Consider the following 18,977-nt stretch of genomic DNA (forward strand, 5'->3'; position numbering starts at 1 on the left):
CGGGAATCGAACCAGCGACCTTTGGGTTGCCGGGCAGGTACTTTACCCACTCGGCTCCAATAATTGGGAGGACAGATCTAATGATGTTCAATACAAGTATATCAATAAAAATAATTTAAAAAAATGTAAAAATAATTCAAACCTTGGGTTCATTGGCATGATGAAGCCATTTATTGGGTATTTATATGCCCTTCTTATTGCTCAAGTCTTCATGGACTAGCATGTCATATGGGTTCATGAATTATGGCCGAAATAGCCAGTGTGGGCCCAACTCCCCAAAATTGACCTAATGAAATTCCAAATTCCTTTGGAAGTTTATTTGTATATTAGGGAAAGGATATGGTGTCATTTTAATTTCTTTTCATTGTTTCTTCCCATTCCTTTCCAACCAAATAAATTATTTATTTACAAAATTATCTGCAAAATAAATTGCTATTTATAAGCAAAATTATTAGAAGATTAAATACCTCAATTTTATAGTCATTTAAATTTGCAGAGAATTGTGATGCAATAGTGTATAACTTTGCAATATTCTCCAGTTCTTTCTTCCTGAATCCCCTAAAAGCAAAATAAGGGTTTCTTTAAAAATGTAGAAAAACATCTGAATTTTCTTTTAAACATTGTTAATCAAAGGAATATTATACAAGGTGATTCAAAATTTGCAAACTCAACCAAACATGTAGGTAATTTATTCCAGTAATTTATAAACTACTGGCTAAAATAAAACTTAATGCAATACAGTATGAACATCTCTCCCCGTAACTTGAGTTTATGGCCCCCAGTTCTAGAACCAATTACAACTGTGAACTCTTTGAAAGACAAAGATCCCTGCCACATCATCAATAACCTATGAAAATACAGGCGTAACTACCTGAGATGACTGTGAAACTCTGAACTAGTGACCACCTGACGTCGATGCAACACATGAATGTAACGAACTGGACCTGACTTCTGGACTTGGACCTCCACCGGACTAATGCAAAGACAAAGATTGCAACTTGGACTTGGACCTCCGAAGGACCCGAACACAAAGGTGAAGATTGCATCTTATGATGCCATACAGCCATATAGCGCCCTGGCTCTGTCTAGCCTGCTTTTTACTCCTCTTTCCATAGCAGGGGGGGGACAGCCTGCTGCTCCTCCCCCTCCTGCCACCCCTCTTTCTCCTCTGGTGGGGTATGGGCATGCCCCACTATTTCAATAGGGGTCATCTTCCCTATGACCCCTTACTTCCAATTTCTAACCTCCCAGTCTTCCACCTCCCCTCCCATCTCATCTCATCTCTTTCCCCTTACAAAAGCGCCTGCCCCACACATACAAATTTAAAACACCAAAATTCATGCCTGACCTATTAGGAAATCTTATCACCTCCAGCGCTTATCCCTTATAGCCCCTCTAAGCAGCGTATAATGTACCATCTGTGCCCAAAAGAAAAGAATAATATATATTTTTTTATTTATTAATATTATTATTTATCTTTTTATTTATTTATTTATTATTATTTTATTTATTTATTTATTTACTTATTATTATTATTATTATTTTTTTTTTTTTAGGTCCTAGCCACTGAAATCTCAGGAAAATAGGTGGTAGGACCTGCCAGAGCAAACTTTAAGGGAACACCTGGCTGGCCTCCACGTGGTGGAGTATGTAAACGACAGGTCCCATCTGGGGCCTGGCAGCTAACAAGCCAGAGGAACAAGGGGCACAACATATTACACAACACATGACCCACACACTTTTAAACCTCTGGCCTTGACAGCGTACTGTTCTCAATACAAAAAACATAAGCGGAGATGGGGAAAATCCCTGGTGTCATTATACCCAAAAATACTCTGTGAAAATTTATCCTCATTCATTTTACTTTTGCTTCTCAAAGCCTTAAACACCTCAATCAAGTCTCTTCTAAGGTGCCTAGTTTCCAAGCTGTGCAACCCACATATTTGAAGTCTTTCTTCATATGGACACCCTTTTGCCAAACTCACCAGGTGGGTTACCCATTTTTGAACCCTTGAAAGAAGCTTGATGTAATTTTTTAGGTGTGGTCTCCATACTTGAACACAGTATTCTAAGTGTGGTCTAACAATAGGCCTTAAATAATGGAATAATGATGTCGTTATTTCTACTAGCAAATGTTCGACAGATCATCGAAAGGACATCATGGGCCTTCCTTGCAATCTGTCTACAATGCTTGGAGAACTTCATCTCTTACTGTATCGTAACTCCAAAGTCTCTTCCTTCCACTGCTGACTTTAGTTCAACTCCAACAAATGTATAAATAATTTTGGGGTTACTGTTCGTTCCCCAGGCATAGGACCTTGCACTATGCTGGATTAGTGCATAGTGCAATTGCCAAGCTGCCAATTCAACCTCCTTTAACTGGTTTCAAATACATTGTCTTTCAGGAGTTTCCTAATTTGAGGTTCTACGAAAATCCCTTCCTTAAGTTTGGCATATGCTAAATTATGAAACACTTCTCAAGTATGCAAATCCATTACTTTCTTTATCTACTCCCTTCACGAAATTTTTCATCAATCCAAGTGTAATGTGCAGGAGTGGAAGAATAACCTTGTTTGATTGCGCTAAAGGAATATATTTTACGTAGCATTTTCCTGGTATGAACCCGTCCTGCTGGTACCAATGTTGCACAACATAATGTTCTTCTGTTGCACGGCTGTCCCACAAACACAAAAAACAATATTTTGTGAACCCCTCCTGCAAACAAGCACACCAATAACTTGAAGATCACTGCATATGTTTCAATCATAATCCTGGTATTTTATAGCATGTAGAACCTTAGACGTGCTTTTATGACTTTAAGTCCAATCGAATGAAACACAGGAACTGATCGAAATTCGTTGCCATTATGAAGCAAAACTGCTTTTAAACTTAATTTTGAGGCATCTATGAACAAACACCATTCGTCTGACTTATGCACGACACCTAGTTCTTTCAGAATTCAAATAATGTTTTTGCAAAAACATGCACTGTCCTCTGTAGCAAAATATTTCAAAAACGTTTCATGTCTTTTTTTGAAACACTGAAATCTTTGTTCCTGCTGCGAGTATATTCCACTGCTGTAACCTAGAACCTAACAGTTCAGCTTGTTCTTTCAGCAAATTTAAGTCTCAAACCAAATCATTCACAACTCATGTTGTTTGATTAAAAGTATCTCAATACCTGAACTTGTTGTCTGATAGTCAACATCTTGTGAAGTGGAGGCTTCCGGGGAATCCTCAACTTGAACTTGATCACTATAGTCTTTCCCACTACTATTATCCCAAGCTTTGGGGAGCACTGGTACTGGCAAATCGTCACTGTGTGGAATGGGCAAAATTGCAGAAGGTACATTTGGATATATAGTGTGTTTGCTTTTTTTAGACATAATAGATATATATGTCATACAGATGTATTTGTCATACGACCCTGAAAACATGTCATGATCAGTTAATACTTGGTAAACCTTAGCAAAGTCTACAAAAATCAACACGAAAAATGCTAAGTGTGCTCTCTTCAAATTGTATAAACTGTTGCTAAAATCGATTGTTAAAATTAAGAGAATTAGCTTATATCTGTTAAAATAAATCAGTATATCTCATTACTGGCTAGACTATGCAAAATTTGAATATATTTTGGTAGAACGATACTCCCTCTATAATATTAATAAGTGTGATGTAATGCGAAAAACTATCATGGTGATTTTCGAAATCTACGCATAAAAATTGGTTAAAAACAGCATTTAAGTTCTTGAAGGTAAAAATTGTGTTGGTTAGTGTAATCATGTGAAATTTCAATATCATTAATTGCAGATTTTTCACCTTCATTCCCATAATTTCTCATTGACATAAAGGGTTTTTCTTCTGTAAATATTGATGCAAAGTAATTGTTGAGTTCATCTGCAACTTCAGCTGGAGTGTCTAATACTATCCCACATCCATTACATAAGAGTCCGATCTGATTTGTTCTTCCCTTCTTTGCATATATAAGGATAAGGAATTCTTCACATATATAAATGCCAAGAAGAGAAGGACAAACCAGATGGCAGCTATGCTTTAATCCAACAAAGTGTAAGGTATTACACCTGGGAAACAGTAATCCCAAAATAACTTATTCACTTGGTGGAGTTCAACTGAACCCAGTACTGGAGGAAAGGGATTTGGGTATTACGATACAGTCAGACATAATTCTCTGAGCATTGTAAACAGGTTTCCAGGAAGGCCCATGGTGTCCTATCAATGATCTATCGAACTTTTGCAAGTAGAGATAGGGACGTGATAATCCCATTATATAAGGCTTTTGTTAGACCACACTTGGAATACTGTGTTCAAGTATGGAGACGGCACCTAAAGAAAGACATCGAGCTTCTTGAAAGGGTGCAAAGATGGGTAACTCGCCTGGTGAGACTGGCAAAAGGGCATCCTCATGAAGAAAGACTTTGAATATGTGTGTTGCAGAGTTTGGAAACTAGACACCTTAGAGGAGATTTGACTGAAGTGTTTAAGGCTCTGAGAGGCATCAGTAAAATGAATGAGGACGAAAATTTTCAAGATTATAAGTGACGCTAGAACTAGGGGACATAAATTCAAGTTACGGGGGGGGGGGGGGGGGGGAATGTTTAGACTGGACTGCAGGAAGTTTTATTTTAGCCAGAGAGTTGTAAATTATTGGAATAAGTTGCCTACAATGGGTGGTAGAGGCTGACAGGTTTAATTTCCTTTTCTTTTATTAATTATTATTATTTTTATATCATTGTTTTATTCGGGTTTTTTTTTTTTTTTTTTTGGCCGCACGGTGCTTTCTTGCACCGTGCGGTCATTACTAATACTAATTTCTTACGAAGTTGTACCACATTGGACGATAATGTTCAGTTGTTTGTACATCATGCTCCCTAAATGTCTTATTTTGGGTATTTAAAAATGCAGTATTAAGTTGACTGACCCTTGAAAATGTTAGATGCAAGTCATCTATAGCAAGGACAGACAAAAGATTAGGCAAAGGGATGGCAGAAGTTTATCAAATTCTAACAGCAAGCTAAATGATTTTGTGATAACTGAGAGGAAAGTGAAAGAGAAATTGTTGAAGCTAAACTTAAAGAAGGCAGCTGGGGTGGATGGGATCAATCCAATTATATTAAGGGAGGCAGCAAAGGAGGTAAGAAATCCCTTAGCCATAATTATGATAGCATCTTTGGCTTCAGGAGAGGTTTCAAAGGACTAGAGATGAGCAAATGTATCACCAAGTCACAAAAGCAGATCAAAAGGTGATTAGCATTAATAGAGGCATATGATGCAAGAAAGCAAGCTTATACAGCATCAGCAAAAAAAAAAAAAAGAGCCCTTCCATTTCACCCATCCATTCACTCCAAACATTTGCCTAGTTTTGCCTTGAACTTATTTAAGTTGTTGACCTCCACTATAACAGATGGAAGTTAGTTCCACTATCAACTACCTGCACGCTAAAAACAAATTTCTGCACATCTATTCTACAATTGTCTTTCCTCAATTTGAGTTATGCTCCCTCAAGTTTGTAATCTAAGCAACAGCATTGAGCCGGCTCAAACCAATCAAAGCCTTATACACCTCAATGAGATCACCTCACAGGTGCCCAGTCTCCAGAAACTGCAGTTTGCAGAACTTAGAATTTCTTTCTAAGAGCACACCTTTGTTCCTCTCAACCTTGTTGCCCTTCTCTGTACTCTCTCTAGAAACTCTACATCCCTCCTTAAATGAGGCCCCCAGACCTGTACACAGTACTCAAGTGTGACCTGACCATTGCCTTGTATAAAGGGATTGTATAAAGGGATGACCATTGTATAAAGAGATAATCACCTCTCCGTTCCTGCTAGGAAAATTCCAATATATCATTGACAAGACTCCATGACCTGCCCTGTCAGCCTGTCTGCACTGCTCAGTGAACTTATATCTGACTGTACAATTACCCCCAAGGTATAGAAACACAGTCCTTTGATGCATGGTCAAGCAGCCTCAATACTCAAGTTGGCCTGACCATTGACAAAGGGATAATCACTTCCTTATCCCTGCTAGCAAAATTCCTGCATACCATTGACAAGACTCCATTGCCTGCTCTGACAGCTTGTCTGCACTGATCAGAAAACTTCATATCTGACTGCACAATTACTCCTAGATCTTTTTTCTACCACCCTAAGTGCAGTACCACACAGTTGGTACGTTCCTCTAGGGTTACTTCTACCCATATGCAGTACTTTGTATTTGTCAATGTTAAACTTCAGTTCCAACTTCTCAGCCCCTCTGCCGAACCTTTCTAGATTCTGTTGAAGTAGCGTACTGTCATTACTGTCATTAAGAATCCTGCCAACCTTTGTATCGTCTGCAAACTTCGACATTAAGCTTGATATACCTTGACGAATAGGCAATGCACCCATCACTGAACCACAGACTCCACTAATAATAACATTAGTCCACGAAGAGCAGTGTCCATTGATTTCCACTCTGTCTTCTCCCACTTAAACATCCTTTTATGTCAAAGTTTAGTTCACAAAGGAACTAGTTTGCATCTAGTTCCTTTGTGATCACATCATAGTATCCAATCAAATTGGCCAGACAAGACTTCCCCTTAACAAACCCATGCTGTGTCTCAGCTATAACTGCAGTTTTGTCTAGATGATCTTGCAGTGCTTCTTTAACCAGTGCTCCATTATTTGCCCTGGAACTGAAGTTAAAACTAACAGGTCTGTAATTACTCGTGTCACCCTTTTTGTGAATTGGGGACACATTTCACATCTCTAGTCCATGGGGACCTCCCCTGAGTCCGAGGAAGCTTTCATAATTATGTCTAAGGGTTTCCTTACTTCCTTTACTGCTTTCTTTTATATAACTCGATAGATCCCATCCACCCAAGGTTCCTTTCTTTTGTTCAATTTCAACAATTTCTGCTCCACTTTGCTCTCAGTTATTACAAAATAATTTAGCTCCCTGCCAGAGTTTGATAAGCTTCTGGCCTCCACTTCTCTGCAGACTTCCTCCAGTGTGAATGTAGATGCAAAATACTTATTCACTTTGTCAGCAACCTCAGCAGGTTCATCAATAGTCAAACCATCTATGTTAAGTGGACCTAGCTGATTCATCCCTTTCCTTCTAGAGTTTACACAAGTAAAGAAGTCTTTACTTATGTAAACTGTTTTTCTTTGCATCCCTTGCAAAAGATTTCTCGTAATCTGCCTTTACTTGACTAAAGTCCTTTGTGACTTTATTACAGACTATCTTATATCTACCATAGGCATCTGTGTCTCCTGATAATTTATATGCATCCCATTCATTTTTATTCTCTGCCACGAGCCTCCTTAATTCATCTGACATCCATTTAGGCCTAAACCTTGAATAGTATTTCTTAGTTGATATGAAAAGCCTAGTAACTTCCAAGATTAATTCCTTGATTGCTTCCCATTTAGAATTTGCTGTTAGTAACATCAGTTGGTCCCACTGTAGTCACCGTTACGAAAGCAAAACAGTCATCCAATAAATCTACTAAAGTCTTGGTAGTGTGTGGGTGACCAACCTACAAGTTCCAGTCTATATCTGGGAAGTTAAAATCGCCAATTCTGATTTACTGGCCCACTATTTCTCTGTACAATTTTTTTGTTGTACTTATCAGAGTCATTAGTCCTATAACACACTCCTACTCCGAATTTAATTTTCCGAGTGCTTATGTCCCACCAAACTAACTGAACACTGCACTGTCCACCCATGTCAACTGGATGCACTTCCTTAGATTTTGTGTGTTTATTAACTAACAGCATCAGCCCTCCTCCCCCGCTATCCTTTCTGTACACATTGTATTTCCCAAATTCCAATTCTGCATTCCTTATCTCTCTGTGACACCATGTCTCTGATATACCAACAACATCAGCCTTTGATGTCTTCATCAGCACCTCAAATTCATCAAATTTATTTATTATACTCCTAGCATTGGTGTACATGCAAGTATACATGCACCTGTTCTTACTCTTAGCTAGTCCAAGACAACCCCTTGGGGCTCACATCTGGTGAGTATGGGCTTGGCATACCCAGGATCCTGAGCCGGATATCATTATTCTTCTCTTTCTTGGTGATTTCCTTCTACTTCTTTCTCTCTCAAGGTAACTCAGAAATTTTTTTTTGGCTGGTGCAGCATAAGCCTCACTCTTGCTTACACCATATGGCTAATAATAACCCATGTATTTACTTGTTCCATGATGACTCCCAGCAGTCCTTGAAACCCTACCTCACTTTCCAGGCTTCTGCTCATTCCAATAGAAGCAGTGCAAGAATCAGAACCACTTTCACCTCTGCCTGTGGCCACTGTTAATCTATAATATGAGTAATTACAGATCTGTAAGCTTAATTTAAATTAAAATAGAATCTCTGGTTAAAGAAGTAATGCAGGACCATTTGGACAGGAATCCAATTATACTCAGCAAGAATTTGTTAAGGGGCGAGCTTGTCTGACCAATCTGATTGGAAAATGATGCAGAAACAAAGGAACTGGATGCAAAAATTAATTTTGATATTATATATTTGGATTTCAGGAAAGCTTTTAATACTGTTTCACATAAAAGACTGCTGTAACAGATTGGAGCTGTGTGGCATTAAGGGCAAGTTGCTGATATGGATAAAGGGATGGTTGAGTGGGAGAAGACAGAGTGGTTATTAATGGATACTGCTCTTCTTGGACTAATGGTATTATTGGAGAGCCCTAAGGTTCAGTGCTGGGCCCATTGTTGTTTTCTGTATTTATTAATGATATTTATGAAAGTATATCAGGCTTAATGCTTATGCAGATGAAACAAAGGTTGGCAAGGTAGTTAATGACAGTAATCAGGATAAGCTACTGAACAAGATATAGAAAAATTGAGCATATGGACTGAGAAATGGCAATTGAAGTTTATCATCGACAAATGCAAGGGTAATGAATATGGGTAGCGGTAATTCCAGATTAACGTACCATCTGTGTGGTACTACACTCAGAGTAGTGCAAAATGAAAAGACTTGGGGGTAATTGTGCAATCAGATATAAATTTCTCCGGCCACTACAGACATGCTCCATGACAGCTCATGGGATTTTGTCAATGATATATAGGAATTTTGCTAGCAGGGAGAATGAGGTGATATACCATTGTACAAGGTAATGGCTAGGCTGAATCCTGATTACTGTATATAGTACTCAAGATGTGGATCTGAAGGCCACATTTTAGGAAAGATGCAGATTTTCTGGTGCAGATAAGAGCAGCAAGATTGATAAAGGAAACAGAAAGTTTGTCTTACCGATAAAGGTTTTGGTTTAGTTTAGGTTTTGCCGCATCAGCAACTAGGGCTGGCTCTATTGCAACAAAGCAACAGCCCATGAAAGATAACAGTTAAAATTTCAGTGACTAATTATACCATTATATATTTATACCTAAATATATCATTGTACAAAACAATGGCCAGGCCGAATTCTAAGTACTGTACGTAGTAATCAAGATGCAGATCTGAAGGCTACATTTTAGGAAGATTTGCTGGTGCAGATAAGTGGAGTGAGATTGATGAGGGGAAACAAAAAATTACCAAAACCGGTCTTACCGGTTTTGGTTTGGTTTGGTTTGTATTTTATTGCTGCATCAGCAACTAGGGTTCTAATGCGACAAAACAACGTCCCACAAATGATAACAGTTAAAATTTCAGTAACCTAAATAATTAGGTCACTGAAATTTTAACTGTACAGTGGGGCTTCAACTTACGATGACATCGACATCCTCAGAAACCGATATACCTTGCATACAATCTCTTATTTTAAGGACCGATGATATTTGCAGGAACCGATGACTTTCTGACATAGCTGGAACGATACATGGGTGGAAATTTTCATCTTTCATCACTCATATGATTGTTCTCAACAAATTAGCGTCTTTGTTATCATTCAACAACATTGTTCAACGCGTGGTGCATGGAACATCACTCGTACAATTGTTTCAGATCTATGACAATCTGAAACTTAAGGCTCCATCAACCGGTGGCAATGCTGTGCGCTTTGAAACACTTTAAAGCCAGCAGAGGCTGGTTCAAGCACTTCAATAAAAGGGTGAATATCAAGTGTTGAAAGGCTTCCAGTGCTGATAAAAAAAAAAGCAGTTGAAATTGAATTTCAAGAGTTTGTTGATCAGAAGGGTTATCTTCCCCAGCAGATTTTTAACACTGGCAAAACCGGCCTCTTCTGGAAGCAAATGCCCAGAACGTACATCACTAAGGATGAGGTTACTTTACCTAGGCATAAACCTATGAAACATAGGCTCACTCTCCTGTTGGGTTCCAATGCCTCTTGAGATTTTAAGCTGAAGTCTTTGCTTGTGTGTGTCACTCTAACACCCCGTCCCTAGAGAAGAAGGCCTGGGTTTCAGGAAACTGTAAGTCTTCAGTGAATGAGAGCTTGGAGTTTTCTGTCCTTCAGTGAAGATAAAAATAAGCTTCCTATGAAGGAACTACTCCAGCTGGATAATGCAAAGGGCCATGATCCCCAACTTGTTCAAGCTCTTCAGTCACAATTTTATTTTGTTCAATTCAAATTTTTGCCACCCAACACCACTTTGGGTGGCAAAAATTTGCCACACAAAGTGGTGTTGGGTGACTTTGGATAGTCTTTGCCAAGAAACTGTCCAAAGACACCTGACGCTTGACATAGTCCCACAACTGCTATGCCACCATTACTTTCATCAGCTCTGCACTTCAAGTCTAAGGTAAATAATAATTTAGTTTGTTTTTTATTTTAAGATGTTTTAATTATTTATTAAATAATCTTTATAAAACACTCATTTTTAATGTAAAAATGAAATATAACATGTAAGAAATACCTATTTTATGTGTAGTTGAGGAACGAATTACAGGAAATCAACATATTATTGGTTTCAACTTACAATATTTTCAACATGCAATGGGTTTTGTGGAACAAATTACCATCGAATGTTGGGCCCACCACTGTATTTAAATGTAAGTGAAAAGGTTTATTGATATTAAAAATCTTAAAACGTCTTATTGTCATTATTGAATAAAATCTCATTGAGTGTATAAGACTCAGTCAGATGAGTAAAAGCATTAATCACAATCAGTCCTCACACATAGGAGTCATCTGCCCTCAGTAAGAATGAATGTATAAGATGACTATGTCTTATGCAGAGGTGAGCAAGAACTTCTCTTTGAGGTTAATTCGCAGACTATACTGCCAATGTTGAATTACAGGTTTTTGATGACATCCTTCTACTTTGGAAGCCACAAATTCTGTAATAGAGTTGATCCAACTGGTTAAGAGAGTTGTTGCAAATAAGGCATCACATTTTCAGCTTGTTTGTGCCACTATTGTTGCCATTGTGAGAGTAATGTAGAGTGTAATAACTGCCTGTAGTCTGTAAAAGGGACCAACAGGCTACAAAGTGTTGTGGGGTTCTGGTGATCTGGCTGTAGCATTCAGCAGTTCATTACCCCTGATCCCAAGATGGCTTGGAATCCAACAGAAACAAATGTCGAATGAACACTCAAAAAAGAGAACGTAATATCTGCTGGATCTGGATCAGGAATGGATGACAATTATACCTAATCCCTGATAAATCCTGTAGTATAATTAAAGAGTCAGTATACACCATGCACCTTTGGTAATTGTGGGTTTTAATGTGGTCCAAGGCTAACTATATGGAATACGACTCAGCTGTGTATATGCTGCATTTGTGGGGAATCTTTCCAGATATAGTATTATCTGGGAAGATGGCAGCAGATCCGACAGATGGTTCTGACTTTGAGCCATCAATAAAGACAAGCAAGAAGTCAGAGTATTTGGCTCAGTGGATAGCATAGTTGTTCATAGACAGAAGATGGTGTGATGGGCCTTACCCCAATTTTTAATGGAGTAGGTCATGATGGTATGCGAGCATGCCAAGGTGAAAGTAGTTGCCTTGGTAACTGGGCAAGGTTGCTTACGGTGATTTTAATTTCTCTGAACAGCTCTTAGACATGGATGCCAAAGGGACGGTTGGCAGTGTGACATCACATCATAGCCCAATTGCAATGCTCATAATGCTACCGTATGTGGACTTCAATGTCAAGGAAAAAATTAAGAGCCAGCTTGTCACTTCACCAGCCTTTCTGGACCCAAATGAATGCTTATTTGCTGCCAGCTGTATTCCGTGGGAATGTCTACTCAAATGTGATGCCTTATTTGCAACAACTCTCTTAATCAGTTGGATCAACTCTATTACAGAATTTGTGGCTTCCAAAGTAGAAGGATGTCATCAAAATCTAAAACCTGGTGGAACTCTAGCCTAACGGCATTGTTTAAACTAAAGCAAACTCTGCACAGAAAATGGAAACTGTCTAATGACACACAAAATAGAATTAACTACTCTAGGGCCAGAGCAATATTTAATAGGGAAAAATCTAGAGCAATCAAACGCTACATGAAAGACACATTTGACAGGGGAAAGCTACCTCGTTGCACACATAAAAGTGACACAAATCAGGGGCTTGACAAAGAAGCATGGATGGACCACATTAGCAGATTCTCCAGCATATATCATGAGTCTCAAGTCAGGGAGTTTGAGTGGGATCAATTAGTTGACAATAAGATGGAATCTGTTCTTATAACTAAAGAAGCACTAATACAGAGTATTAACTCCCTCAGGCCAACTAACACAGCTGGAGTTGATGGAGTCCCCCACTTCATGGTAAAGTATCTCAGCCCTTACCTAATTGAACCACTCCAAGCAATTTATAGCTCTATCCTTGCTTGCCCGAGTTTTCCCTGAGAACTCGGATAAGTATGCTGTAATTCCAATGCCGAAAATTACAAAGCCTAACTTTGTGGAGCACTGTAGGCCAATATCTACTGCATCTACCCTGTTAAAAGTATTGGAGAAAGCTCTGTTGCCAAAGTTGTCGAATCAGATACTGGCTGGGCAGCCTCAACAAATTCATTATTCAATAACTGCAAGATCAACAATAACTAACCTTCTCACAGTTCAAGCCGCGATACTAAATGCTTTCCAAGCCAGAAAGGAAATTGCAATAATTTATGCCGATATAAAAGCAGCCTTCGATAGTCTGGATGTACATGCCTTACTTTATCTGCTCCAACATGCCTTCCAAATAAAAGGAAATTTGCTGAAGTTCCTACAGGCCCTACTTACTTGTCAGTCCATTTATTACCACACAGATAGTCAGATCCTCCAACGTCAACTCCATGCAGGAGTTCCACAGGGTGGAACTTTATCTGGACTCCTCTTTACTGCCATGATGATCCCGTTCTGCAATGGTAGGGATGATGTATGCACTTATGCAGACGATATTAAGATCCTAACACGCATCCAACCGTCCATGAACAATAGGGCATTGTGTGAGCAGATTAATTATAAGCTTCTGAACTTATTCGTGTACTTAGATAAATTTGGCTTGGCCCTAAATCCGCAGAAGACTGTAATCATGGTGTACTCGCTCAAAAAAAAAAAAAAAACCGCCTACGCTCGTACACCCGAAACTTAATGACAAACCTATCCCAGTTGTTGAGACGTATAGAGATCTGGGAGTAACATTTGATACGAAACTTACATTCAAGTCTCATATTGACCTGATTGTAAAGAAAATGAACTACTTATGTTGGGCAACAAAACAGCACCTCTTGCACATGAAACAGACTGCAACAACCGCACGATATTTAAGAACCACAATGTATTCGGCCATTTTGTATGGCACCGAATTGTGGGTGTCAGCCACGCCTACCCACATTGGGAGAATATATGCGAGTGAATTCTGGCTGCTGAAGTGCAAACCATAAGCACCATCTCCCTCAACAGTTAAGGACCATGCAGCTCTCTGAACAGCTTAAACTGCAGAGTTTACCAGACATCATTGCCTGGAAACGATTAATAACTACAATCAAAATGATGACTGGCACGATATCATCACCATGCTTCTGGTAGCTTTGTGAGTGGCACATCCTGCCATTTGCATTAAGAGGCACAAAATCCTTGAGAATGAAGACCAACAGACTGAAGATGGCCGACAGGTTTATACCCGCCAGTGTGCTAGAATCAATTCAAGCCTTTCTAAGATCTAAATATATGATATCAAAATTATTCTTTCCATCCAGTTCCTTTGTGACTACATATTATCGAATGAAATTGGTCAGACAAGACTTCCCCTTAAGAAACCCATGCTGTGTCCGAGCTATAGCTGAAGTCTTGTCTAGATGATCCTGCAATGCTTCTTTAATCAGTGCCTCCATTAATTTCTCTGGAACAGAAGTTAAACTGTATGAATGCAAATAAGTGTGTGTGTGTGTGTGTGTGTGTGTGTGTGTGTGTGTGTGTGTGTGTGTGTAGTTGAGTGTATTCATGTCTCTGTATCATGATAAGTAAGTATGTAAGCAATGGTGTGCTGGAGCTGGCTGTTAAATTTTCAAGAATTTTGTGAGCCAGTTGTTAAATCAACAATGGCTATAATCTGTAGAGTGGCACGCACTTTAATCCACAATGGCTAACGGCATTTGGGTGATAAGCTTGTATATGGTGACACAGAAAATCCAGCAGCTGCTAAGCTGTTAGAAAATTTTCTTAAAAATCATTATTTGGCACTGTTTAAATCGATTGCAGTTATCACTCGACAATGGAGCCTCGGCACTCGATAGTGCTGAGGCTGCCGGCATTTGGGTGATAAGCTTGTATATGGTGACACAGAAAATCCAGCAGCTGCTAAGCTGTTAGAAAATTTTCTTAAAAATCATTATTTGGCACTGTTTAAATCGATTGCAGTTATCACTCGACAATGGAGCCTCGGCACTCGATAGTGCTGAGGCTGCCGGCATTTGGGTGATAAGCTTGTATATGGTGACACGGAAAATCCAGCAGCTGCTAAGCTGTTAGAAAATTTTCTTAAAAATCATTATTTGGCACTGTTTAAATCGATTGCAGTTATCACTCGACAATGGAGCCTCGGCACTCGATAGTGCTGAGGCTGCATTGTCGATGTGGCCCGACATAGCCGAGTGATCAGGAGCGTGAGTGTAGTAGCACACTCTCTTTGAGTGGACTGGGGTTCAAGCCCATGACCGCTAAATATTATTAACATTTGTAATGAAATCTATTGTAAACTCTACTGACCTGGTGGTCGTGCCAGAGTATAAACAAGAACATTTTCTGGGCGGGAAAAGTCCCCACTTAACCTGGGAAAGAAAATCGCAGTGTTTTGTTAGACCCATTCAGGGTAGTGTTACGAAAGATTCACATATGAAGGTTGATTGGGAATGTCCTGTACATGTTGATTATTGTGCCCTGAATGTGTTAATATAAAAAAAAAAAAAAATTATATATTTTTCCAGGTTAAGCAATATAATTGTGGATGAAAGGTTTGGTCATCATAAACTATGCAGTGACTTAAAAAATGTAATGTGACTTGTTAAAAAAATATATGCATACATAGTGCGCATCTAAATAAATATAACTGTCCCAATTTAGGTGGCATCTGCATCCTGTGTGGTGATGGATGAAACATGGCAAATAAATGAGCGAATGTTGTGTATAGTCAAAAAACTATAATAACCTAAATACGTGTATAAAAAAATTTAAAATAATGCATGCATTTGTGTAATTGTATGAATGTGGTATAATTGTGAAGAATAAATGATTAGTGTGTGTTGTTCTGGCAGGGCCCCCAAATCCAGACTGCAATGGGGGCAACCTATATGAACCCCCCCCCCCTACCCGGCATGCTTTCACTGGCTACAGCTGGTTTGGGATTAAATAGAGAACTCTTTGTCCGCAGTGCGATCTCCCTCCTCCAAAGGGCACTCTGGCCCTATACTTTATAGAGCCAGAGTGCCCTTTATTCCCAACCCACCCACATCTCTTCTCCCACCAGTATTCTTTGCCTGGTGGAACCTGCCACCAAAATTCTTTTTCTTTTCTTGAGAGTCCCCCCCCCTGTGGAGGGTAGGATACTTCCACAGGGTGCTCCTCTATTCCTCTAACTTACTACTTCTAGGTGGACAGCCTGACAGCTGTCCACCGTGACAGCTCTCTTCCATCCCCTTCGCTGTCACTCTCCTTTCAGAGTTTTTTTTCCATCTTTCTGAGGCCCTCCCAGGCAGTGACGGAAATGTGGAGTCCCACTAGGGGTCCTGGCAAGACCCAAAGAACAACAGCCCAACATAAATAAATCTGATCTTTACTTTAAGGTGCAAAAGTACATGCAGGTACCCAGACTTCACAAAACCCTTCACGGCACTAAGCCAGGGGTTATGGCTGAGATATCATCTCACAGGAAATATAATATAGGATAAATAAATAACATAGAGAAGATTATATTTCCTTAAAATTAATAATAATAATAATACATCAAATTAAAATAATACAATATGCAAAAAATTGCACAAAATAGTTTTCTTGAATTCAGTTTTCCATCAAATGCTTGCCAAGCTGGAGTGCTCTCACATCGATTGATGGTTGCAGAACACATGTGCAGATCTAGGATGAGCCATCTGTAGTTTTTGTCCTCTATGATTTTGCACAGGTCTGCATCCAAGGATTGAGCTTCTGATAAGGGAGGAACTGATCTTTAAAATATAGCCTCAAACGAAGAGCAACTTCGGAGTGGAGTGGAGTACTGGTTGAGGGATCTGAAAGTACAACACAATGTCCCAAATGCTGGGCACTGAGGTTCTTCCAGTGATCATTTTTATGGTGAACATTAGTCTTCTTTTTGTGCACTAAGGCTGAAAATTTGGTTAAGTTCAGTGCTTTGGCCATCAGTGATGTGTGCTGCTGTGGTGGGAGATGACACTTCCAGGTCGACCACTTCAGGAGCCAGTATTCTTTGGCTTTTAATGATTTAATTGTGGTGTTTGCAGCCAAGTAATATGCCTTCAAAAATGATCATTGATATACATTTTTATCAGATTTGCGTTCTGAATGTGTAACAAGTGCTGCTTGGCAATCCACCATTTCCTACTGAATTTGGCACAGATCTCTTCTATATAAAGATGGAATTTTAGTTTTCTGTCAAAGATTACACCTAGATCTCTTTGCTTTTGGACGTGGGGTGTCAAGACTGAGTAAATTGCCAGCTGAATTATGGTTGGCATGGGTTTCAGTGAGAAGACCATGATGGTAGATTTTTCAGGGTTAACTTTCAAGTCAAATCTCGTGAGATACTGCTGCATTTCTGATAAAGTCTTGTTGATGCATGCTGTAGTGTCTATTACTTCATCGGCCAATTTTATTTTTGTTAGGAGCTTCAAGTCATTGGCATATGATAACCTATCTGTCCTGTTCTGTATTAGCAGGTTAATTATAGCTGTAAAAAGAATGCCAGACAGGTCTTCCTCTTGTGGCACGCCTGCTTGTATTTGCCTAATATACGTCTGCTTTCCTATTGACAGTTGGATGGTTCTATTCTGAAGAAGGGATGTCAAACTTCAATACTTTGTCTGTAATGTGATAATAATTTTGAAGGAGCTAGGAGCTTAAGCAAGGCTGAGATGTTAACACTATCGAACGCAGCTTGTAGATCTAGATAAGTTATTGCAATTTCTTCTTTCTCCTCAGTGATTCAAGGACAGCATTGGTTGTCATAAGTAGATTACTAGCCGTTGATCTGTCCTGCAAAGCATAATGAATTTGCTGAGGCCTGTGAGGGAGAATCTGCATGATCAGTGTTTTCAGCAATTTCTCAAGCAAGTTCAATAAACATGAGGAGCGTGAGATGGGTCTAAAGTGCTTGGTTTCAGTTGGCTGAAAAACTTTTGGGACACTACACTACACAGACTAATACAAATACTCACACTATCTCTGGCATTCAGAGTTTGTACTGTGTCACAATGTTTATCTTGCAGTTTATAAGGGACCCCCCCCCCAGTGTCACTAGACAAGTAACACTATACACCAGCAATTGCCAAAATTTTTGAGGGAAACACAGTGATACTCAACGTCTGTCAGAAACCGTGCGAACTACTTTTTATGGTGAATATTTTAGCTCAAGGTAGTTCACAGTTTCAACATTACTTTATTAAGCTGTTTGGACCTAACTACTTAATAAACAGAACTGTTAGGTATTTCTTTTGGCCTAGGGGTACAGTGAGAAAATCACTGAGACATTACGAGTGCCATGAACTGAGAAAGTTTGTGCACCTCTGCTATACACTATATTTTGGAAGGTATCCCTTTAACTTCCTATTTCCAGGTAGTAGAAAGTCTTCCTATCATCCACTTTCTTTATCTTCACCTGTTCCTCTCATCTTCATCTGTCTCCCTTTTTCACTTTCCAGAGTGATTTTTTACTTGAGGGCCCTCTCTGGAAAACACAGGTGACATCCAGGATTCACCCAAGCCAGAGACTTCTGTACTACCTACTACACCTGGCCTGGGGCGAAGAATGGGCAACATGTGATCCCATTAGGGGACCTACAGCTCATCACAGAACAACAGACCAACACTACACTACACTATACACATTACACTAAAACTTCACGATTTCTGGACTTGACAAAGTTTGTACTGTTTCACAGAGTATACTATGCAGAGTTTGGGGGAACCCCAGGGCCGCTTGACAAGCAAACACTATACACTATATTCAGAAAGGCTATCAATGACAAGCCAGCCACTAAGGGTACTGTTCAAGATCCTCACTGTTCCTGTGGACAAAATGAACTGGGAGCACTTGGTTTATGATTGCCACTTGTACGAAGACCTATGCTCTATCCTCATTATTAAAATCCACTATTTGTCAAGAGAATTTGAACACCAACTTATCCATGAGTAGCAACAATACCTTGCCGTCTCGCAATTTGCTCAAGATTTATTTGCTAGATGCAGAGTGCTTCTACACCATCAGACAAGTGGAACATCTCAACCTTCTTAACAACCATGTCATGTTGACAGTGTCATACAATCAACAAACCTGGACATAACACAACTGATTGCGACATTTCCCATAACGACATTACCATTA

The 18,977-nt window shown here is 39.3% G+C and overlaps 1 protein-coding gene across 1 annotated transcript in view; it reads right to left on the reverse strand.

Annotated features, from left to right (window-relative positions):
- Window positions 1–18,977, reverse strand: part of LOC150087046 (uncharacterized) — a 221,252-nt gene that overhangs the window by 121,599 nt on the left and 80,676 nt on the right. Inside the window, exon 4 of the mRNA XM_090372358.1 lies at window positions 468–558. Within this exon, the coding sequence (XP_090228484.1) occupies window positions 468–558 (91 nt within the window). The remainder of the gene's footprint in view (window positions 1–467; window positions 559–18,977) is intronic.

The sequence above is a fragment of the Mastigoproctus giganteus genome, chromosome 4 (assembly GCF_048544385.1).
Source record: "Mastigoproctus giganteus isolate SK-2022 chromosome 4, ASM4854438v1, whole genome shotgun sequence".
In the NCBI taxonomy this organism is placed as follows: domain Eukaryota; kingdom Metazoa; phylum Arthropoda; class Arachnida; order Uropygi; family Thelyphonidae; genus Mastigoproctus; species Mastigoproctus giganteus.